Source organism: Macrosteles quadrilineatus, unplaced genomic scaffold, assembly GCF_028750875.1.
Source record: "Macrosteles quadrilineatus isolate MER2022 unplaced genomic scaffold, UCM_ALF_1.0 Scaffold_7__1_contigs__length_78375512, whole genome shotgun sequence".
NCBI lineage: Eukaryota > Metazoa > Arthropoda > Insecta > Hemiptera > Cicadellidae > Macrosteles > Macrosteles quadrilineatus.
The window spans coordinates 6,191,267-6,217,133 of NW_026542600.1; the positions used below are offsets into that span (position 1 = coordinate 6,191,267).

The following is a 25,867-nucleotide window of genomic DNA, read 5'->3' on the forward strand; positions in this document are numbered from 1 at the left end:
AAATTATTTACGCCACACTACATCATTTTGACAAACTTCCCACGCAAGGAATTAGTCCAGAAAACAGCTGTTTGCCGCCAGCTTAATCAAATGGGGTTCCATTTTGTACTACTGTACTGTAATGAGTTTTACGCCACACTACATTATTTTGACGAACTTCCCACGCAAGGATTTAGTCCAGAAAACAGCTGTTTGCCGCCAGCTTATTCAAATGGGGTTTCATTGCGTAATACTGTTCTGCAGTGAGTTTTGCCGGACACCAATCAGCTGATTATACTGTATTTGCGTGGCAATTATTGGTTATAAAGAAAACCATAACCTCTCTCAGAGGTTATGACTAGTGATTTTTAGTCCTTTAGTCGGTAGAAATATATAAGGATCTGTACGGATTAAGTAGTATGGCGTAAACTATCGTACGTAACTCGTCCAAAAATTATTTAAACAGCTGTTTGCCGCCAGCTTAATCAAATGGGGTTTCATTGCGTACTACTGTACTGTAATGAGTTTTACCAGACACCAATCAGCTGATTATACTGTATTTGAGAGGCAATGAGTATTTGAGAAAAACAGAAACATAACCTCTCTTAGAGGTTTTGACTAGTAGTTTTTAGTCTTTTAGTTGGTGGTAATATTTAAGGATTTGTACAGATTTATTAGTATGGCGTAAACTATCGTATGTAACTCGTCCAAAATGTGTGTACCGGACTCGTCCAGTAAACACTTATTTTCAGGACTAGTAACATAATATACTATTTCGTTATACTGCAGAAAAAACAGCTGTCTTTAACATACGTTGAACTAAAGTAGTTCTTTTTCTTCCTAGGACAAAAAATCAGCTGGAGTCAATAGAATTAACATACTTGTACATTTTAAAAATATCTTTTGATTTTTCCCGAAGAAAATAGTTCGCATTAATCGTTTAGTTATTATAACTTGATTGAGTTCATTACAGTGTCACCATGCGTAATTCACTACATCACATACCATTCTATTTTTAAACAAATTGAAATGTAAAATAGTTTCAGCGGACGAATTTTAAGCTAAAAATGAACAGCTGATTCCTTCTTTCCTATGAAGGAAAAGAACATCTTTAGCTCCACAACACATATTTAGAAAGATACGTTCTGATGTAGTATAAAGAAGAATAATTATTTGTAAAATAATACACAGTATTGTCCTTAAAATATAATTCAAATCTAACCTCGAAATAGGAAGAGCAGTTACAGTGGAAGTTGTTAACGAAAGAAAGCACAAAGAGTACAATTAATTACAACTGTAAATTTTTTTAAGTATAAATAGAGCTATGCGGATTCCAAAACACATTTAACATAATCTATATTACAAAGGCTAGGCACAATCGATAGTTTAATTAAATCTTTAGGATTCGATCGTTTGATCTGAAACTGTAGTGAACCTCAGGCAACAATCCTTACTTTCTGTGTGTGTCCCTCTATAAAGTAACATATGATATCTGATCAAATATTGGTTGAAAATCAACAATAACTTTAGACAAAGTACAGCACGTATATGTTAAACTAAATTGATTATATTTCTATAATAGAATCAACTCGGTAATATTTTCAATTTCAATAGGTAGGAATTTTTCAGGTAGGTATCAATAGGTGATATTTTTTCAATGTCAATATCAATAGGACATCAATTGGTAATATTTCTTCAACAAACTAGCCATTTCAGCAATCAGTGAATATAACGTACTAACAACGTATTATATTCATGCTCAAGATTACATTGCGTAGCATATATATTAGTTCAAATCAAATCAAATAAAAAATTATTGGGCCAAAGTAAAAACATACAGTTTTCATTAGCCAATTCACAACAGTACAAAATACTATACTATACAGAAATTACTAATTCTAAACGTAAGATGCAATTTTTCTTGAAACTCAATTGAATTGGACATTGATCTTAAAATTATGTTTTAAGCTAAACCAAGTAAAATATAATTAGTATGGAGTTTTAGTTAGGAATAGTTGTTTGTGGGGACAGTTTGCACTCGCATTACACATTATAATTTTGCCTACAGCTACTATAAAGCATATAAATAATTAGTCTTTCAAACACTGTACAACACGTTTTTAGGTTAGGTTAAATCCAAACATTGAACGAAATGGAAAAAGCTCATCGTAGTCGTAATAGGCCTATCTTAAAGTGTTGCCAGCTTATTTTCAAGTGTACACGTATTTCGTGCCTAAAAGCACGCTGTTTTGTGTTGTTTGGTTAGAATACTGGTGTGCAAAAAGGAAAAAAAGAGTGTGCGGCCAAAGTAAAAGTGTGCGGCAAAAGTAAGTAGATGCATCAATTAGCAACTTTCTGTTCTATAATCAATGCAAGGAAGTCCACTTTGTCAGGTGACTGCAGGAAAAAGCTATTTCAAAAGTAAATAATTCTCATGATCTCTTATTGTTTTATCTTTGAAATCTACAATCTTTTTTGATAGTTGGTGGTAGTTGTTCGTTTCTTAGCTTGAAATTTTCTTTCCTTCAGTTTGAATTGATCACAGTAATTTTTCAAATACCCTTAATTTTCATATTTTAAGTGATAATATTTGCTAATTGTAAAAAAGAGCTTTAATACCCTCTTTGTAGGAATTACTCAAGCCTAAATGATTTTCCATCTAATTAATTTTTTTTTCAAAAAAGTTCCAAGTTCATGGTATGAATTATAGTTTCCCAGATAGTAATTTGGGTGCAAATTGTATACAAATTTAATCTAACCGTGGTCATTGAATACCTTGAAACGAACAAGTACGATGGTCCTGGACCTTGGATCATATTTTAAAGTCTACGGTGATAGACACTCTTGAGTACGTTGTTTGTAACCCATCATCCATTCTTGGTGTGGAAATTTGACGAAAAAGGAACACCGCTTTTTAATGATTTGTTGAAGTTAATATAATCAATCACTAAACTTAAGGTACTCAAAAAGATGATTTTCTAGAACGTGTACACATGAATTGGGTAATAGACTGCAAAAGATCGGATGCCAATTTATTGTTCAACTGTTTCTTTGTTGCAAAAGATTTGTTTGCAAATTTCGTCATCTTTTCTGCTGTCACTGAACGCTTTGATCAACAAAATTTGAAACGGAAACGCCGATGGGAAAATGTTAGCTCCTGAAGCTCATCTCCTGTCCTTTTTGTTTCACAAACATCTGTTCAAATCACTAAAATGTTTATGTTTAGACACTACATTATTTGCTGACTACAATATGTTAAGGGATCTCGTTTTGATTGTTATTAATCTCATTTTAAAATTTTATTTATCTCCTAAGTCTTCAAAATGTTAGGAAAGTCGAAAAGTATGAACGTGTTTTTGTTACTTCACTTATTAATTCTACTACGATTCCATTTTATTGTGTTTCGAAGTTTTTAATAATTTAACTCAAACAAGCTTTGATAAGTCGATTTAACTCAAAAGATTGAAATTTTAGTAGAATATATGCCTAGAATAACCATGACAAAAATGTTTGAACAATTAGAATCAGAAGAGTACAAGTTTCACTGGTGTCAAGCTCCAAAAGTCGCCTGATCTAATTAATGATTTGACAACAGCCAATAGAGAAACCTCCACCTTCATGTGTAACGTTTAAAATCACTCCTCCGTCGACATCATGTTTTAAAAGAAATATTGATACATACATAATAAGTTAGAAATTTAACCTATGTATGTTATTTTTGAATCCCTTCACTGTTAGCAATTATGATGTTATGAAATAAGAAAACACAAACTTACACAAAAGGGGTACAAACCAAAATTATTGTTGTATATGTAATAATAAAATTGTTTATGATAAGTCCACGTTGATTTCATTTTGGTGCATGTTGTATTGGCTACAAAAAATAAATAATCTATTTTAATTTGGCACTTTTGGTAGAGTAATTTACAAAAAAAGTGTGGGAATATAGTTCAAAAGGTAGTTCATACGGCAAAAAAAGTTTTTATAACATATCTAAAAATTGAAGATCCAAATTTTCTACACGATTAATATTTTTCATGAAATTTATTCCCTTATAGATCTTTGGTATACTTTTGAAAAAGAAAATAGAATGTAAAAAATGGAATAAAAAAAATGTTGAGTTAATTTGGCTTATCATTTAAAATTTGCATTAGTGATAGCTTTAATTAATTTGTTATTAATTAAGCTAGACAATTAGCTTAATTTAAATTAATTGAGAGGGAAACAAACAAAAATAATCCCCTAACTAAAATTCCTGTTGCAAATCAAAGTTTCTTTAAAATGCTACTAAAATAAAACGAATGCTTGTTATAATAAATAAATCATTGTTTATGCATTTTTTTTACCACTGAAATTCAATATTTAAATAATATTCATAAAATAACTCAACCACTATGTTAGGAGCAGTCAACAAAATCGTTCATTTAATTGAAAACGCTTGTGTAATATTGCATTGTCGACATGTTTAATATTCTGGTAAAATTCTTTGGAATATTTTGGTAAAAAGAAAACTGAAAATATATTTTGGAACTGTAAAACCCCCATTTGAATAATTAAACCTTGTGAATAGTTCGACACTATTATTTTTACATTCGGCTAGCAGACAAGAACATTTTATGTGCCTCATAACACTACGTACACAGAATGGACATTTGAGTAGTTTACATGGGTTATACGATTTTAACTAAAAGACTGAAATGGAAGGCCATTATTATGTTACTTAAAGGCAATAAAAAACTCATATTTATCTTCTGCCCAATCGCACAACCATACAACCAAAGTAACCCATTACAAATGTGTTGTAAAAATAAAAATATGGTAAAAGTCTTTTTCATAACAGGGTGTTTTCTTTTAGTTTTAAGTTTTGACTACTATATAGTTCTGTATGTGGTTTTGTTTTATGATTTTCAAACTTTGGGTGTGTTTGTGAATTAATCGTGTTATGATTTAGTTAATTTCTTTCCTGAGGACGGAACCAGATTCCAAATCTCAAAACGTCAGGAAAACATTTTTACTAATCGTCATTAAAAATGCCCTCAAAATCTTGAAGATGATAAGATTACAGATTTACTAGTAACATAATTTGTTTGGAGTCCAAGCATGTCGAACTTTGGGGACGTTTTGACCATATTTGGTACTATGATATTCCCTTGTATTTAGATATCTTATGTGCACTCAACAAAGACATGAGGGGGGGAAAGATTCTATGAGGTTCTTTTAGCCCATCAGAGATATCCATTTGTTGATGAGGCCAAAGTCTTACTCAGCACATACTCAGTTGTAGTCAAATCAGATTCGGGAGATTATCATTTCATTACATAAATATTCATTAGCTATTTTTAAAGGGGTAGTTTTAATTTTCTGTGTTAGAACGTTCCTTATTGTTTAATGATATTACGAATTTCTTTTGAAAAAAAAAAAAAGTTAATTATTGAGGTTAGATAGAAAAAGTTGGAATCGCATTTACGCTAGAAGATGGTAGATACCTTATGATGTTCTGCCTTGAAATATTTTTCAAACCTTATAGATTTTTCTTCAGTGAATTTGCCAAATTTGGACGAGTGGCAATGTCAATGATACTTGAGTATTGCGAGAATTTCATGATTTACAAGCTAAACTTTTATTTCAAAAACATTCATGAGTGGTTTTGAGCAAACCTTGATTTCACTTTGAAATAAAAAACAATCACTGGAATCAGATATTTTTATTGCTACAACATGAATGTAAAAGATGTTGGTTTTAGTTGAAGCGTAAGATAATTATAGACTATTTGTTAGTATATACATAACTTTAAAATGGCTATTATTTGAAAATAAATCAATAAACACTCTAAATAGTGAAGCGTACATTAAGATGACTCTTTTAAACTAGTAATTAAATTTTCTAAGAGAAAACAAACCAATCGGCATTTCTTCATTTTAGCCGTTAGTGATATTAACAAATTTCACTATATTGAAGTAGTTATTACCTTAGGGGGTACGGTAATATCCGGGACCGATTAAGATAATCTTGATGTCCCCAGAGACCAAAATCATATTCTTTCAAATGGTTATACATGACAAATTTTATGTATGTTTACATCACGTTTAGGTACTCAAGTATTTTTACCTCAAGGTTCGATCGAATAACCTTGACTGAGTTTGCAAACCAGCAAGGTCATGGGAACGTAGTGTTATGGGGTCAAAATTTGTTTTTTGCTTGGTTTGCCCCTTAAAGCATACAAACTCACAATTTTAATTGCAGCCATCGTGTGGAGCTTGGAAAAAAATGAAATTGTGTATTGGAGCATTATTGTACGATTGAAGGTTACGGAGATAATACTTAAAAACTGTAAATTCCAAAACCCCACGTTATTGTTATGGAGAGTAAAAAAAATAGGTTGTTTGTGTATGAATTTTGATTAAATTTACTTATTATCTAAGTACTATTTAAACCTAATGTTATCTTAAATGGATGATAACTCTGACATGTTTAAGGAATTATTTTAGTAAATTTCCAATCAGGATGATGGAAATTTGCTAAAGGTTTGGTGCGGTGGGGGAATTTACGTCAATAATTACACGGTTAAAATACCTCAAATAATTTTAGGGTTTCCTAGTTTACGTCTATTGACCAATGTAATAGAGCCAAAGGTGGATAATGAAGTCGAATACTTAAACCAATGATCAATTAATGACTTAATCATAGCCTCATTGATCACTTAGACCACTGAGATGCCGTTATAAATTTGAAAACATTTGAGATAAAGTTGGCCAAGTAAGAATAAGTAATACTGAACAGATAAGAATCTTTACGTATAATTTCAATCAATCTACTTTTATTTATTGATATTGAAACCATATTCTAATTTCACATGGATTTATACTTAAGCAAAGAGTATCACACCCATTTGCCGCACTTACTAAACGATTAACTACGAACAATTTTCAAACAACAAGGATGTACTTGTCCTACCAGGTCGCCAGTTTTCACAGTATAATTGTTAATTGATTGAGTTTTTCTCTTAAAGTAGTAAGCTCATTTTATACCATAATACGTATATTATTGGAAGTTGCAGCTAATTTTAGTAAAGGGTGTCCCAATAAGAACGCCGAATTTGAAATGTTAACAAACCATATATTTTCTCGCTAAATTTACAATATGAAACATGAATCTTAAAGCATAATATCTCCGATTAGTAATTGAGTATTATGTCTTGTAAGTGCCAAACTGCTGAATACTGACAAGCTCGACATCTCTTGACAAAGTTTTCCATCACTTTTTCACACACTTCCTGTTGAATTCCATTAATGGTACGAATCATTTCCTCCTTCAAGTCTTGGATTGTTTGAGGGTTATTGGCGAAAACAAGAGACTTTAAATATCCCCAGTATAGAACTGAGCCAATTTATTCGAACTTATAAACCAATCTTCGGACAGATGGATCATTTGGTGCATTGTCCCGGCCGTAAATAGTGCGCAGCTTCCGTACTTGTAGTGCACTTTAACTATGACCACGCGTTGTTACGTCGTGTAGCGATTCATGACTACAAATGGGACCTAATACGGGTAACATCGCTGATAATTTGGGAATTCCTATTGAAATACAGATAAGGATAAGACGCTCCTCAAATCCGGCGTTCTTACTGGGACACCCTTTATTATATGGGACTTTTATTCACCTATATGTTTAGGTCCTATTTACAGTACAAAACGATAAAGATATGATTACATAAAGTTATATGATGAATTATATGATAAAGTTATACAGGGTGAATAAAAAGTCAAGACCCCCCCTCTAATATTTTTCCAAGTAAATATACAGAGATATCCTTTTGGTGGTCGACCAATCTTAGCAGGAAGTTTCATTTTATCATTTTGAAATTTTTGAGTGTCCCCCCAAAAGGGGGGAATTGGGGGGCAACTCAAATATTTTAAATGTAAACCCCCTTCAAGTGACACCTCATTTTGAAGTGTTTACAAAAAATTAAAGAATGGTGAAAACTAGAGGTCACTATCTCTTCTCTATCCAAAATGGTAGCCCGTCAAATGTTGTGGAAAATCAATGGTAAAATTGTTAATATTGGCTGCCATTTTTCCAAAATGGTGTCCCCTTTTGGGGGGACACTCAAAAATTTCAAAATGATAAAATGAAACTTCCTGCTAAGATTGGTCGACCACCAAAAGGATATCTCTGTATATTTACTTGGAAAAATATTAGAGGGGGGGGTTTCTTGACTTTTTATTCACCCTGTATGAGTAACAATAACACTACACTAAATTGTCAGCGCTTGTAATACTACATGATGTATGCTTACACGTTGATACATGATACATTTATCTTACCACATGTTTTATTGGCTATTTATAGAACGCAGTTCACATTATATTCAGAGAATTACAGAGTACAGCCGTCGAAATTAAAAACGTTTCCACTTCAATTGATAAGAAATCTCGGAACTCTTTGAACCTATTATCAGCAGACAGATGTTCGATAAGGTAATCATTCGTAATCCAACAGAATATTGAAAAGTGGGCAATATGTTGCCATATGACTGCGGGAACATTTTATAAACAATAAACTTAATTGTTGTAAAATGGATAATAGGATTGATCTATTGATTACAACCAATTGTTGTTCAGTGTTTACAAATACAAAATATGCTTATAGGGGTGTAATTAGATTTAGAATCTGTGTAAAATAATGTAAAAAATAGTATATATAGAACTATGACACAAGGAAAATTGGAAAATGTATTTTTATATTTTAACATGACTGATATTACTATATTTAAAAGTTCCAAATTATTATAATAAATATTTTTCTATTTGTTTGCAGTAAAATCATCAATCTAAAGAGCAATTACTTATAAAACGCTTAAAAAATTCTGTCAAATTTGGTCAACAAATAAATCGTACCTGGCATGACAAGTTCATAAAAAGTTATCAAGTAAAAGTAAAACAAGTAAACCTCGAATTGATCAGTACTTAATTTCTTAAACTAAATTATTATAACAGGATGACTTATTCATAAAAATTTTATAAAAATAAATAAATCACAATCAACTAAAGTTCAAACCTAACCTAACCTAACCCAAACCAACCTAACCTAACTCAACCTAACCTAACCTAACCATTCAAAATACCTCGATGGCTTCCCTTCCCATAACTTATAGGATGATCCACACTGCATACTATACACTGTATTTCTACTATCACTTATATAATGACTTCTCAGGCATCCCTAAATTGTGAATGAAGTTAAAAATTAATTTGATTAGGCACTCGAATTCGTGGTATTCCTTGACCCGAGAGAGTCAATCTGTCATGGAGATACAAGTAAATCAAGTTAACTTTGACTGAATGTGTACCCAGGATCTTTTCTGATATGAAGTCAAAGCAATGTTGTAATTATATTATTGAAAACAATGTTATTTTTTGGTACTTATATATATATCAAAATATTATACTCTCTAAGCTAATACCTTAGGCAAGTAACATGAAATAACAGCGAACACAACTATTAATGTCGCGAACATTATTTCAAAAAAATTTTGAAACATTTTATGGAAATAGCTTTTTGTTCAAAAAGAGTAGGGAAAACGAATGGTGATTATTAAATTATTTTACTCACGAAAAGAACTGTATTTAGATTTGTTTATATCATTTAAGATCCTGACATATTTTGAAATTTAGCAGATTAAACCCTTTTAACACACAATTTGTATCGGAAATGCACAAAACAACCCCCAAAAATAAAATTTTTAGTTGATGACTCAAAAGATAGCGTGACCGACTGCATGATAAAGATAGCAATGCTGTGGGTTGTATTCCAATGTCTTTCTGGCATTTAAAGGCCCAGTACCACGCATATACGCCTGGAACCTATCCTCAACTGAATACCTCAAATTCGAATACCCCCAGTACAAGAAATGAAACGGAGGAGGAAAGACCTCCCGTCACGACACCGGTTCGAGTCGATCGTGGGTGAAGAGTGTAAATATTTTGTGTAAATAGACAACAGACAATTTGTAGTGTTAGTGTTATACAAGATATGAAGATAGAGGACCTCGTGAAGATGCCACACATGCTGATGTGAAGATGTACATACCTTAAGCTCAAGAACGAAGGCAAAAAGGTAATTAATATATAAAGTTCTTAAAATTGGGATGACACAAAACATATTAAAATACCCCTGCCACAGTATTCATGCTGGCTAGTGAATTTCCGTTTGCCTAATTTGATGTTCACTTAAATCTATTGAAATGAAATAAGGTTTAACAAGTACCTAGGTTTGCTGCTACGGGGAGGGTAATAGAGTGCAATTTTAGTAAAATATTAATAAACTAGTATAAATTAAATAAATTTGCCAAGTTGTATAAAAATATTTACAAACAAGAAATTTATAAAAGTTTACTTTCCCTAAAAATAACATGGGAATTTTAAATTTACTATTTTTTAAATTTTCTCCGTAACCAATAACCGTACAAAAACACTTCAATATACAAAATATTATTATTTTTAATTTATTCAAAATGGTTTAGAGAGTAATTAGGATATTTTATGTTTCGAGGGTAAAAAATTAAAAAAAACCCCATTTTACCCAATAAAATCCCCCATTAAACCCTTGTCCCATGGTCCGATCTTGGCTCGCGAACTTATTCAATAGTAATAGTTACCTATGTGGAAACATTGCTAAAACAGATATTTTATTGAAAACTGTAGTTTTCGTTTAAAATGCCAAATTACTTATAAAACCTGGATTAACTGGTTAAGATTTTCACCAGTCGAAATACAGAAATGGAAAGGTTAAGTGTTAGGTAAAGACGAAGGTAACAAAACAATACAATATGATCCCTCTTGATCGGTCAAATTCCGTGGGAAGGAGTAGGCTTGCCAACCTCAGAGAAATATATTTTAACATTGTTAATCCTAGCCACAAACCTCTCCTAGTATTTAAGATAATTTAATTACTAATCTACAAAAAGGTAAACAAATTTAAGGCGTTCCATGAAATCAACACTAAATCTTAAGTCACATTAGTTGGAAAAAATATGTGAAATTATGATTACAGTCTTTAAAAAATACAATATGGCTTACTTATGCCAACCTCTGTGATTCAAATACATAAGAAACATTTGCCTTATTAAAATATAAATGAGGGGCTGAGAGCTAAAATAAAACTTAAATATAAATTTATATTTATATAGATAACCAGAATATATGCGTGCATACTAGTTTTTCGCATAGTATCTTTTCTTTTATTTCATGTTTTCTGATTTTTTCCACTTCTATTTATCAACAAATTCATTTCTTTTCAAGTTGATTTTGTGTTACGATATCTTTTTAGTCTATAATGTAAATATTATTGTTTTTACTATGCTGATAATGGACTCTATCCCAAACCACAGGTAACAAGCCCATTTGAGGATCCATTTCAAAATATAAATTAGTATTTTTCTGTAATTATTTTTGTTATTGAAATAAATTATGTTTAATTAATTAATTCATTCGTTCGTTCGCTTGTGCGTTCGTTCGTTTATTCATTCATGCATTCGTTCATACATACATACATTCATTCATTCATTATTTGGATTTTCCTATTACTGTAGTAGTAATAATATCTTACAAATATTTCTATGATTAACGTATATTCTTTTAATTCATTGTTAAGCCCCTGCGCTGTAGATATTATTGTAGGAAATGTTCTGACTGAAATTCACCATCCAGTATTGAGCTATTTGACGTAAGTAATTTATTCTTACAAGCATATATTCCTCACAAAGATTCGTAATACGTTAACTACGATTTCGATGTTTTAAATTATCATTTTGATGACGAATATTTGATAACATGAGTCCAGTTAGTCGACTGACTGTATGTGGAGATAAAAAATCTAAAAACCGTCAATTTACTATAGAAGTTCAGCATAAATCAAGGCCGTTTGCTTTGAAAATAATGGTATATTTATTTGATAGAATTTGGGGAGCGAGCTGGCGTAGTGGCTAGAGCGCCGGACTTCGGTCCGTGAGGTCCCGGGTTCGATCCCCGCCAAGTCACCAATGGATTTTATCTAAGTGTTAATGCCGCAACCCCTAGGTCTAGCCTGAAGTAATGTGAAAAACAATCCCAGGCTCGTGCCTAGCGCCCTAGGACAAAAAAAAAAAAATTTGATAGAATTTACAGATACAATAATTATCGGATAATAGTTAAACTGTTTGAATATACAAATATATTGTGGACCGTTATAGCATATAACTAAGCTGATGACACAGATTTGCTGTATTATCTCTTCTTATTACTTATTGTAACACTGTGTGATTTAATACGGAAAAATAAATGCACCACAGCTGCATCACTTCATACATTCAAATGAAAACAATTACAATTTTAATATGATTGGAATCATTTTGGAATACTAATTATATTTGACTGCCTCATTACAACGTGGGGACGCCATACACCAATAGGGTGGTGCAGTTAATCCAATTGTGAAACAAACAGAGGAAATATATTTTTGATCAGACATGGTGAGTGTTAAATTTACCATTTTGAATGTAAATCTTAAATGATGAACGAATTTGTTATGAAGTTAAGGTTTAAAACTATATTGAGAATATTTGTTATTAAACCACTTTAATTTTTTTATATAAGTAGATGGACATGGTTTATTTTAATTACTTATGTAAGATGCCACTGCTTTGAAATTCACTACCTCTTCTTTATGTCTTAGTAGTTATTTATTAAAATGTATAATAACACTATTGATAAACAAATGATGCAAGTCAAACAGTTTGACATCAACGGCCACATTACCAATAATACAAAAATACAGGGCATTTACAACTTCAAACCCACGTTTAATCTTTATTTTTCCACCTTAAGCTATGAAATAAGAATCAAATTCTAGAAAATCTTTTCACGTTTTGGTACACAACGAGTTTACCTAGCTTAAAAGTTGTTTACATTTGCAGGCATATAATCAAGTCTAAATTCCAGTTCGGACCAAACACGACCTAAAATAAAACAGTTTAGCAAACGCATTCCTTATTCTTTTCCCGAATTCTTCTTTGGTCTTCTCTTTACTGGCATTGACGCGATCCTTAACGAAGCCCGCACAAAAAGTGACACACGAAATATTCAGTTTTTCTTCAACTTAAAAAAATCCCAGCCGTAACTTTTTCACATTATGACAATATAAACGATGAACAATGATAAAGGATCTTTAATCAGCTGATAATACAATTATACTATCAACAATGGTATTAAAATAGCTACAATCAGCTGATCGAATAAACTATAAACAATTTTACTATACAATCGTTAAACATTGTTGTTTCTATTGAGTTTATTTTAAATAATTTAGAAATGCTTCTCAGCCAAACTGTATTAAAGTTTGAATACCTTTTTGCCATGTTTTATCAAATAAAAGAAGAAAAAAGTTTAGAAAAGTGAAAACACAATTAGTGACAGGAGAGCAACCTGTAATTGGTTCAGCACAATTCATAAATTAGTTTCACGCCTTCTGATGTTTAAGTCCCGAAAGCTGACTTATGGACAAGACTGGGATGTTAATTCTATCCTATGCAAACACCAATTTAATTATAAAGTAATAATCCAAATATACGGTAGATTTGTTGATGGTCAAAACAAAAATTTTAAATTACGACTTTCTGCTCAAAGATTAAAATCTCTTTATTTATTAAAAACTTGTAGAAAATCATATAAGAGCTTTGGAATCCTAACACCGAGCGTTAGTTTTATGTTAGCATCATGTTAGAAGTCTGCGTGAAGGCAAGAATCTTTCCTTTTACATTTTATCAATCTTATGTAGTATGACTATATTACATGAATTAATCTGCATTGGTATCAAGGTAGGGGCTTACCATTTATTTTGTTAAATAAGTTAGATACTTTTCTCATAATTATAAAGAATGATTTATACAGAATGTAATATGTCTTCAATTAAGTTATAATCTTCTTATTTAGGTATAACTTGCTAATGTACATAAGGTGTTCATGATTAATTTACAACAAATTAAAACATAAAATGAACATGTTGCATACAGACAAAAAAATAATACAATCATTGTATAAAATTGGTAAACAATTAGTTATTTACGAAACGAATTTATTGTTTAACCCAAATATCATTGAAGTTCAAGATTATTTTGAGTCAACTGTATTTTTACTTAATTAAGTTGTTATCTTATTTTTGTTTAAAGTTGTGTTTCATAAACACATTTTCAACATCAGGTATTCGTTAAAGGAATCCTTCAAAGAATTTCTTAAATTTACAACTCTTACTCATAATGTTGTCTTCACACCAGAAACACATTGTGGTTTGAAAGAAGAATGAATGATTTTTTTTTATTTTCGGACACTTTCAAAAGCATCTCGGGTCGGGGAAAGTCGTGGCTTGAGTTATTTTTTACACGTTTCTCTATTGCTATTTTTATTTTCAATGGAAGGAATAGGGTTAGAATTAAAGCTTTATTAGTTTTTAAATAGGCACATGTTCTAGCTCTGTGTACTGCAGACCAAACAATGTTTTCCGCAGCACCCTGAGCTATAGAAATGTGCTTTTTTAAATTTTTTGTTATTAATGGTTTGTAATAAATATTAAGATTTAGTATTAAATTAGCGGGTTCATCAGAAGGGTTAGCTTGACTTAAGAACAGATGAAGCTAAAGATTTGGCTTAATATCACCAATCTTGTTAATATTTTTAGATTTTAAAAGCTTTACATTAGTCAGTTTGCCATAGACATTACATATAATCGGTAACTGCTACCTAAAGCTTGTTTAAAAGATGTTGATTATGTATTTTTTGAAGATCGAAATAAATTAGGTATCATATACATGGACTTTATGGCTCTTAGGATAGGAAATACTCGGTAAAATAAGAATTTGAGTAATGATTAAACACAAAGCAATGTGACAAGGATAAAGACCATGTGGTCGAGTTGATTTTATGTAACAGCTGTTTTTGGATCTAGATTTATAAAATTTAAAATTTGCTCAGATGTTAAGCTTTTCCTAAGATGTCCTTTTCTAAATACAACTGCTCAAAGTTACAGGATGATTTGTTCAGTTCACATTTTTTTAAGAGTGTAATAAATTATTCAATTAACTAAAGAAGAAAAAAAAACTGATAAAGAATTTAAATGAAATTGTTACACACATTTTGTAATTAAATGGCTCTCGCTACAAAAACATTTTCTATTCGTATTTTTAAAAGAATTTAAAGGCTTTTGCTATAAGCATGATGTATTTAAGTATTTAAAAAACAACATTCACAGTAAATGGGTGTTATTACAAAACATGTACTAAAATAATTACTTGATTACTTACAAGGTTATACAGGGTGTCCCGGAATTCTCTACCAATATTTTAGGGCATTGTTCCTGAGTAAGAAACATATCTTAATATCATACTTCAATTTTCCGGGAGTCCTTAGTTACTCTCGCAGCCACAATTTATTTTCCCTGATTAGTTATTTTCTAAATAGTGGTTAAAGATTCGGACTGTTATGACAGTTTGACAAAGCTAGAAATTAATTATGACAATTTTCAAATTCATTTAACAAAATGACGGCTATTTTAAATATGTTAAATATCTTAAATTACTCAAAAACCATTGATTTTACAAAAAGTTAAAATCCCTGCCAATTGTTTTTTGAATTTGAAATATTTTCATGATTTCTTTGTAGCTTTGTCTAGTTGTCATAACCGTTTGTGCAAAGTTTGAATTTCGGATCTTTAACCAATATTTAGAAAATAATTGATAAGAAAAAAATGGCGGCTTTGAGAGTAACTAGGACTTATAATATTATAATATTATAACTCTAATATTATATTTAGATATGTTTCTTACTCAGGAACAACCCCCTAAAAATTTGGTAGAGAGTTCAGGGACACCCTGTATAAGATAGTTTGGTATTTTAAGCGAAAAAATTACAGTTTCTCAGTAAAATCTCAGTTTCAGCAAATTTCCCATATAGGGAATAAGCTAATACCGTAGGTCTCATGTTAAGACCTGGACCCGGGACCGGTTTACCTTTTCGTTGAATGAGTTCGCGATCCAGCATGATCGGACTATGGGCCATTTTGCAATACCCACCATGTTCATTAGAATAATATTGTTTTATATTTTTTCACTATCCAAAGTTAAATAATATTCCCAACCGCACATATTCACTCAAAAATATTTTAAATTAAAATATTTTTGCTGCTAATGTCTTAATTCAGTTCATTAAATGTGAGTTTTGATGCCTGAAGCGGGGAGCGTTATTCTTTTGTAACGAGCGGTTAAATAATTACAAAATTCTTAGTAGAGAGAAATTTGATCCCACAAGAGATCTGCTTTGTTTCCCACAAGCTTAAAAATTAAGATAAAAATAATGAAGTGTGGGTGAAGGTTAGCAGTTATAATTACAAATATTTTATAACATTTCCTATGTAAAATAACCAGTATTTTTAATTAATTATGAAATGAAATTATTAGTATGTTATATGTTTATAATTTACAGCTTAAAACATATTTTCGCAGTAAAAAGTATAAAGGAAAATATTTTTAAAGTTAGATTTTTAGGAGACCTATTTTGAGACCTTACATCTTGGCTCACTCCAAATTCCATTGCAAAACTCTTTAAATTTACCAAGACATGTTAGATTATTACATAATACCAGCTTGACCTTAACTGTTTGTTTACAATTATGTAACTGTTTTCCTTAAATTCCAAAAGAGTCTTTGCTGAAAATAAGCTCTAGTATAAAGGTTTAAACAAAATTGCTCAAAAACTATGTGTACTATGAGCACAATTGTAGATACAAGATAAAATAATATTTTATAAGCTCTTATTAAAATTTATCCAATGACTTTAACAAAGTGTTTGAGTCAATCACATAAGAATGCAAACAATTTTATTTATAAATTGTCAAATCTGTACTTTTATTCATTTAAAAAATCTTGTATTCTAACCTAACCCAAACTTATAGACATTCGATTTATTAAAGGGAAAATTTAACGTTTATTTTGATTCCAACTGTAAATCGTGGTATAATAATGTTTACTTGTAGATGAATGAAACAAACTGTTTAAAAACGGCTTCTGGGGTTTCATCCATCTTAAAAGTAATTTTAATATGAATACTAACGCTAATATTTATAGATTTTCTCTCGTATATGTCCCATATGATAAATTAACCTTTCTTGCTATCATAAAGGGTGGGAATTCAAAATTCTTTCATTGGTTTGTTAACAAACCTCTCCCTTTTACAACTAATGAGACATCTCCACCATTGCAAGGGTCTCAACAGTTGTTTCAACTAACTTTGGACTCAGAGTTCACTTTACACCTACCTTTACGTTTAAGCTAATACGATAAAAAAAACATTAAATTAACAATTTACCAAGGTTGTGGTAGATGATGTATGTTTGAAATATTGTATATCGTAGGAGAAGGTACAGATTTTTGAGCAAAAAATCAATCTTCAATTTTCTAGCATGACAAAATTATGTACTAGTGTTTAGAATAAAATGTAATTATTCATGGCTTAATGGGGCTGGTGTGAGTCAATGGGGGGTCATAAGTTGTTTTATGTTTACAATTAGAGGAGTAAATGTTATTTGTGTTTCTTAGACAAAACACAAAATATCTTAAGTTTTCCCCAAATGTTGGAAGGGCTCCTTGGTGAATCCTTCCTTCCTTTTCCTTTCCTTTTTTTTGTAAGAAAGCCATTACAGAAGTCTTTGTGGTATTTACGGTTTTTATTATTTTATTTTAATAACATAATCAAAAAGTACAGCTATGGGACTTTTCAAGGGTCTCTGGCACCCAGACACATGTTCTTTAAAATCTTTCTTAGTCTTCAAAATCTTTGAAGTATTTTCATCCCAAAAATAACCATCCTCGACTGTTTACACCAAAAAGGATCCTTACGAACTTTGGTTCCATAACATGACTTCGAAGAGCTACTGATTTTAAGACGATTACTTTAAGTTAATCGTTAAATTTCCGAATATTTCCGAAGTAATATTTCTGTTCATTTAATTACCAATTACAAAGGGTCTAGTTAACTGTACTGTCTACAATGATCACATTTGTTCAAATTCGCATCATAAAAAAGCTCAAAAACATACTACTCCTACATTTACAATGCAAGTAATCAATTTGAAGTTTAGCTAAGTGTTGAACCGTAAGATCGTGAAGAAGGTTTCGATGGCTGCTGTATTTCAACCCCATATCCATCAATGAGATGTGAGCAGGATGTTTATATCTCCATTACACATCTAGCTGTAGTTAGTATATCAGCATATGTGGATTTATTTCAACATATGCCAAAGAAGTGAAGACTATTTATAGCAAATTTCAAGGTAATTCTATATTCAATAACGCTTGTGGTTGTTTTGATTGTTATAAGATAACAAATATCTCTGTAACGACAATTTATTTAGTTTTCGCATCTGTTATTGTTTTCTGTTTCTGGATCTAGTTGCATTTATATTATTATTCATTTTTCTATTTATATTCCATTGTAATCAACATTGAACATTTCAGTTTACAATTTAGTTAACATATATTTCGCCACATAAATATCTTTAGGATATATCACTATAAGATATATTTACCCACACAGATTTTCCGTTAATATTTTGATTAAAACACAACTCAACTGCGTCCTTATCCTAAATAACTGTATACTATTATTTTTAATACCTATCAATTTATTTTTAATCATTTACTATTATTTACAGTTTTCTGTCTAACTACTATATGGTTGATTTACTGATTTCATTGTCATAATAACTACTTCCTTTAGTTTTGAAACATTTTGCTGTTAAAATGATTATTGGCAACAACAGATTTAAAGACAAAATACTGTACCCTGTTGTTTCTATAAATAAAGATTTTGAGTATTTATACAATTATTTTATCGTAAAATTATTTCCACCGTCCTTAAGGGTTCTTGAATATTATTTTTGGACTTTTTCACAGAATTGAGGTATGTTTTTATCAACGGTACAGACAGACAGAAAATCAGGTATACAATAACAACATATTGTATAGAACATGAAGTTTTAAAGATTAATCTTAATCAAGTTTTCAAATAGCAAACAACAACAGCTACAACTAATCGTTAAGTCAACTAATTTGATTTTAAATCTAATTCGTTTAACTGGCACTGTCAATTATTTGCTCAATTATTTACCACTACAACAGTATACCTACTAATATTTGTACATGGAACGGTTCAATGTAAACATAATTATTAAAAACTTTTAAATCTTAACTGTTAAAACAGTAACAATCTACTACCTATTGATACAATCACAATAAAGATACCGTCGTAGTTCTAGCGAAGATTGAATGTATAAAGAGAAATATAATTTATAGAATTGTTGTTTGTTTTTTTAGTTGGTATAACTGATTGAAGTATTTCATGACTAATGCTGATTAAAGAGATTCCTACTCGATGTGACAATCTAGGTGAAGCGATCTGTTTTCTCCAGGAAGTCCATTTTGTATCCTTTTTTATAGGTTACAACACGAGTGTCATCTTTAATACTTTCTACAGACAGATTAGCTACTGGAATGGTTCCAAAACAATATAACCTCCAGTAAACCTTACAGTAAAAGTAATAGTTTGTGACAGAATAAAAACAAACAGTTGCAAGGTATACACATAATGAACAATGGTAAGCACTTTATTGATAGACATTAAAACACTCCCCACTGCTGCAAACCTGCGGACTAAGCGAATTTATGTTAACCCTACCTGGTTAATTTTACATATTATAATTTTCCCTTAAAATTTTCAGATTTACTTTTTTTAATGACATTAACTATCGATACTTTGCTGTATATGAAAGGTTATTAAGTGTGTTTTAATTACATTTTAATAACCAAGTATAACCTAGACAAATATTTGCTAATTTAGATCAAAATATTTCCCTAAACCAACAAACTATCCCAGTTTATTTACTATCTATAAAAATAAGATGGGAATTTTAAATTTACAATTTTTATGATTGTCTTCGTAACCAATAATCGTACAAAAACAATTCAATATGTTTTTTGAGCTCTACAAAATGGCTAAGAGAAAAGTTGGGGAATTCTATTTTTTGAGAATCAAAAATGAGAAAAACTAACTTTCACAAAAAAAAAAAAACTTTCCTATACTCCAATTATATTCCATTTCGATCTTATGCGTGTTTATACTAATATATTACCTTGTTTTTGGATTCACAGTTTAATATAGAATTAAATGACTAGAAATTATTAAGTCAATGATTCAAATTGTTAAAATTCTCTTTCATCTTATCTTAGCAAACAGAACAAGAGGTAAGAACCTTTAGAAAAAGTACATTACGGATTTAAGTGTATTATTATTATAATTACAATATCCTTTTAAACGAATTTTCTAAACTGGAAATTGATCTTTTAGTTTCGTCGAAAGTGGACTTATGATAGTTTTAAACAGCTAACATAATAATGTGTTAATAAGTATAAACATGTCGTGGATAAAAGTATTTAACAAGCCTTGATCGCGATGTATTTATCAAAGCAAAGCTTTCCAAGTAATTTTTTATCCAAACATGTCCAGATGAGGAATGGTTCCAGCCGCACAAACAAACTTTACAAACAGACCTAGAAATTGTGGTTGTAGCCAATTGAATTTGGGACTTTAAAATAATTAAAATACACCCAACGAAGCAAACCTGGAGACGAAATTGTTTCAAATTATTTTAATGGATTTTCATAAATATTTCCTTAAACCTTGCAGCTTTAATCCCTAGTTATAGCATTATGTTTTACGCGTACTTGGGTTTGCTGTGAAAAGAAGGGGAATAAAGTGTGTGTTTTTTGTAAAATAATAGTAATTGTTCAATTATAGTTTCCATGATGGTTTCGAAGAAAAAAATTTATCTGCAAAAGTTTATAAAAAATTATTCAAATTTATTGACTTATTTATAAGACTTTTATTCATGCGGTATGAGTTATTTGATGGTTGATTTCCAAAAATGCAATTTACATGTTGCTGTGTGTACTGAAAAGGTTATGGGAATTAAATTTACATGTTTTCTAATTTTCTCCGCAACCAAACACCGTACAAAACACTTCAAGATATAGAATATATTTTTTTGTCAGCTCTAAAAAGTGGTTAGGAGAAAAATCGAGAAATTCTACATTTCATAATGAGAAAACGCAATTTTTGCCCCCGTAAAACACCACATAAAACCCAGTTCCCATAGTCCGAACATGCTGGTCCGTGATCCTGTTAGAATAAAAGTAGGTTATACGTCTGTAGCAAATTTCATTGAAATCTGATAATTTTTACTCGAGTTGTCGTGGTAAAGGACACACACATAAGTATAAGGATAAGAACGGGTATTTTTTTTGCAATCTGGGGACATCAAAACGGAAAATTTGGTTGTTGATCTACGTCTTGCCATGAGACCTACGGTAATAGCTTATTCACTGTTATTTGGATCATTCGCTAAAACTATTTGTATAAAATTGGTATTCATGAGGAATTTGTTACATTTGCCAATGAAAAGTGCACTCTATTAAATATGTATTTTGCACTTAAAACTAAATTGAAAACGAATTTTTCTGTTGCATGGTTTTTGAAATCGTGTTTTATCATAAAAAACAACGGTTCAAATCCTAGAATTTGTTAGCAAATAATAAACTGTTTATAAAAGCTTGAAGAAGTTAAAAGTAAATTTAACAATCGGTGTAGGTAAGAATTGAAGAAAACTGATAAGAACGTATAAAGGTGTGATAGTTAAGATAGATAAGAAGGCCTTAAAGTTCAATCCTATTCACTCAGAAAACCACTTTGGAATAAAGAGACTCTATTTTATATTCCTCCAATACTTAACAAATTTTGTCGAACATACTTTTATTGAATGATGTGTCATTGGTGTGATCCCAATAACTTAATTTAAATAATCCCAAAGTAAAAAGTTGTCTGTACATATATAGTAGATATTTTTTACTAAATATTTATGATAAAAATCATACTTTAAAAGCTGCTATTTTCAATAATTAGCGTAAATATAACTCATAAAATGTAGAAGTAGAGAATATTCGTTAAATTAACAATATTTTGAATACCATCGGTACGAAAAAATTATTAATTAACAATATGTTACACAATTTTTTAATTTATATCGCAATATATTGTTTAAAGAAAATTTTCATCTAGTTTTGTATGAGGTTTTATATATTCCAGTGCTCATTAAACCCTCGTATGAAAAGTTGATTCTGCACTCCCTTGTTTAAAAGGCTTTTAAAACTGTCATCGTTAAAAATTTCTATTGCCATGACTCTTTTGTTTGATGGGAAAATAAACTTTTAAACGCATTCCCACAGATTTACAATTGAAATGTACTATTGTCTTTCAATCCAATAACAGAAGTCTACAGTTTATCTTTGGAGTTTGTTATATTTTCTCCGTTGGTTTTTGTTTTATAACTTTATGCGAACTATGAATAGGATTTGCATGCCTCATATAAATATGTATTGTTATGCACTTTTTACGAGTTTAATGTAAAAATGTAAAATGTAATGTAGTTAAATGTAAAACTGATTTGAAAAGCCTTTTAAATCGTCGGAGATTTGTAGCAACCACAGAGAACTTTCAGTTCATAAAGTTTAAGAAAAGGAATAAAGATAAATTACCAGATAAAATTTAGTTGAAAAAAGAATGATTTTTAATGGGTCGATGTGAGTAAAGTTATTGATACGGTAAAGTTATGCAACATATCTTTGATTCAAAATAATCTTAGGCATGTTTGATTACATGAGATTCTATTTTGAGCACCCCTGAACTCAAAATTTAACACACTAAATGGGATTTTATTTAAAAAAAGGGATTTATAGAAACTGTAAAACGGAGTATTAGTATTGATTTGTAAATGGGGTTTATAAGTAGTATTACTATTTTCCAAAATTGTTGCCCAAGTAAACTTTACTTGGCAATGATATTTTGTACAATGTATATATAACAATTCTGGAAATTTAATTTTGACTTTAATTTTAACCAGGTTCCACTTGTACTTTGGATACATTTTTAGTAGATTTAAAAATTATTATTTTCTGCTTTGTTTTGTTTAGATTTGAACCACTTATACTAACAAGCTTTAGCAATAATTCGTTTTTGTGCTAAATTGATAGTCGATCATTTTAGCACTCTTTGTTTTGATAGATGAAATTTTAATTAGACTGGGCTGAATCGAAAAAAAACATTTGAAATATGAATAAAAATCCTCTTTTAAAATAACGCAAAATATTATTCTCGCCGTGAAAAATTTTGTAGACGAGTCTTGATTGTTTTGATGACGAAGGTGTACGTGTGCGACTAATGTGTTAATTACTTTTGCAGTTTTTATTCATATTGAGTGCTGCGTAGGTATAAAAACTTAACTTCAAATACGTTTGACATTTTGCACATTTTAGGAACTAAAATAACCATTGTTGCTCACCGGAAGCCGAGGACGCTAGACACACTAGGACGACAACGACTGTAGCGACGACGGCGGAAGCGGTGACGGGGGAGCTACGGGATACCATGGTGTCGGAGTACACTAGAGTGGCGGAACTCTAGATATATACGAGGAGGGGTGGGTGGTGCGGGCGGTGGGGGAAGTGGGGGCGAGCAGCATTGTTGAGAGCAACAATGTACTCACGCTCCCCGCTCCACTCAATTATCCGGTTTGAAAGGACCAAAATTTGCTTGTTAAAATCACTATAAACGTACAGTTTTTTTGACAAATATTTATTTAAGATGTTTAAATGGATGGATTAGTATTTCGATTGGTTATTTAGTACTTAGTAAATAGTCACAATCTGATAATAGTGTAAAATTCATAAATTGTATTTTTGATCTCTTGTCTCGACTTTAGATTTTCCGAGCTTCCGGTACAGCTTAGTGATATTGACAGATAAATTATCTTGGACTCAATATAGAAAAATAATAACAAATTCACTGCTTGTTCTGTAGTAATCTTAGTCAATTAACGGTGATTGGTATTTATTGTATTCGTAACAAGTGTATCAGTATGACTTACCTTTTGTATAACTACACAATACTGCAGGGTATTGTATAAAAGTAATGTCATTATTTTATTTTATTAATACATATATATATATACATATATTTTATATATACATATTATCTTCAATTAATATATTTATAAGTAATTATAAATTAATATTACCTCGATAACTGTGTTATGGAATGTTAAATATAAGTTATATTTAATGTTAAATGTCAATAAGCTTAATATGAGAAAAATTTATCTTCTTCTTAATGAATCATATGTTGTTTAGTAGATTACCCACGTATAGGAACTGTAAAGATATTAATCTAATTACTGAGGCTGGAATCAAATTTTAAGAGTTTAATTTCTAGGTTTCAAGATTTGAACCTGGTCACAATTGGAGACCATTGGGTTGACGAGGTTATGAAGGACCTAAGAAGGATGGGAGCAGAACTAGAGCTAGCAGAAGACAGAGGATCCTGGTGGCACATGGTTGGAGAAGCCAAAGACCGCCTATAGGTTTTCAATGGCCACAGGGGTGGGTAAGTAACACTCGCTTTTACTATGATGAATCATCACAATATATGCTTACAAAGACTATTTCTCCTATTATATAACTTATTATTACTCATAGTTCTTTTTTTAGACTTATGTCTCCTATGTTGCCAAGGCTTGCATTGTGAACGAATCGGTTGAAACTAAATACTGTTTTACAAGACTGAACCAATCGATGATCTGCTTATACAGGTAGAGGTCGGATGATTGTTTATGAAGGGTCCAGGGGAAAAAGGGGGAAATGCCATAAAACAAAATTCTTCAGGAAACATATTTTATATTTTAAGTTCAAGTGCTTTAGTCTTGGACTTGACTTCTTCTTCCTTAGAACTGCAGTGACTTGGCCCCTTCTTCCCCAGCACCATGAATCTTTATTCTTACATTTCAATGTCAATGAGATGTACCCCAGAACAAATATACTGCCATATTTAACATCAGAAGAAGAATATTTTTGCATTTAAAACTCATTTTGAAAAAAAAATTGGACTTTGCCCCTTTTTCCCCTGGACCCTTCTTGGGAGTTAAAAAAACTCTCATTTCTAATATATTCTATCCGGAAAATATTATCCTCACCATCTAACCACACTGCTTAATCAGTTTTCCAAAAAAGTATTCTTGCGATATCATCTTAATTGTTGTCAGTATATCTGTATTGCGTTGGGACTTTATTGCTGTTGTTTGTCAATAAATATGGTTACTATCGCTTATCTTTGACTTAATCCAATCAGACATCTGGTGTGTTGCTTATTTGTGAATGGTTCAATGTTAAATTCTTGATTATTTGTTTCCAGAAATTACCTTTACCTCCAGAAATTATATTTTGAGTCCTGATTAAAACTTTTGTTTTGATTTTGTGGCTTTGATGCATCACAATGCTAATTATTAGTAATCTAATTCTCGAGTAAATGTAAAATTCCAGAACATAAATATACACAAAACATAACCTGGTATTAAGGTTAAGCTATATTATGCATAAGCTGTTTTGACAAAACACAGACAAGTTTTTCATTTTTGTATTTAATAGTAGAGTTTCCACCAAAGCTTTCCTGCAAAGCTCAGCAAAGTAGCACAAAATATCAACTAACTACAATAGTCAACATTACTTCTAATTGTAAGTGAATTTTGTTTTAGTCAATCATTAAAAAAAATCCATACCCGCTCTCTAAGCTAGATCTCATACTCATATAGACAAACCAGTAAACCAGGTATTGTAGCTTTGTGGTTATATTGGTTACTCATAATCAGAAGGTCACAGGTTCAACCCTGGAGTTGGCAAACCTTTCTATGGTTGAACTGGATCCA

At 30.7% G+C, this 25,867-nt stretch overlaps 1 protein-coding gene across 1 annotated transcript in view; it reads right to left on the bottom strand.

Moving 5' to 3' along the window:
• The window catches only part of LOC128999159 (uncharacterized), a 67,769-nt gene extending 44,221 nt beyond the window's left edge, over positions 1-23,548 (bottom strand). Inside the window, exon 1 of the mRNA XM_054425537.1 lies at positions 23,453-23,548. Coding sequence (XP_054281512.1) covers positions 23,453-23,540 — 88 coding nt within the window. The 5' untranslated portion in view covers positions 23,541-23,548. The remainder of the gene's footprint in view (positions 1-23,452) is intronic.
• Between the last annotated feature and the right edge of the window lie 2,319 nt (positions 23,549-25,867).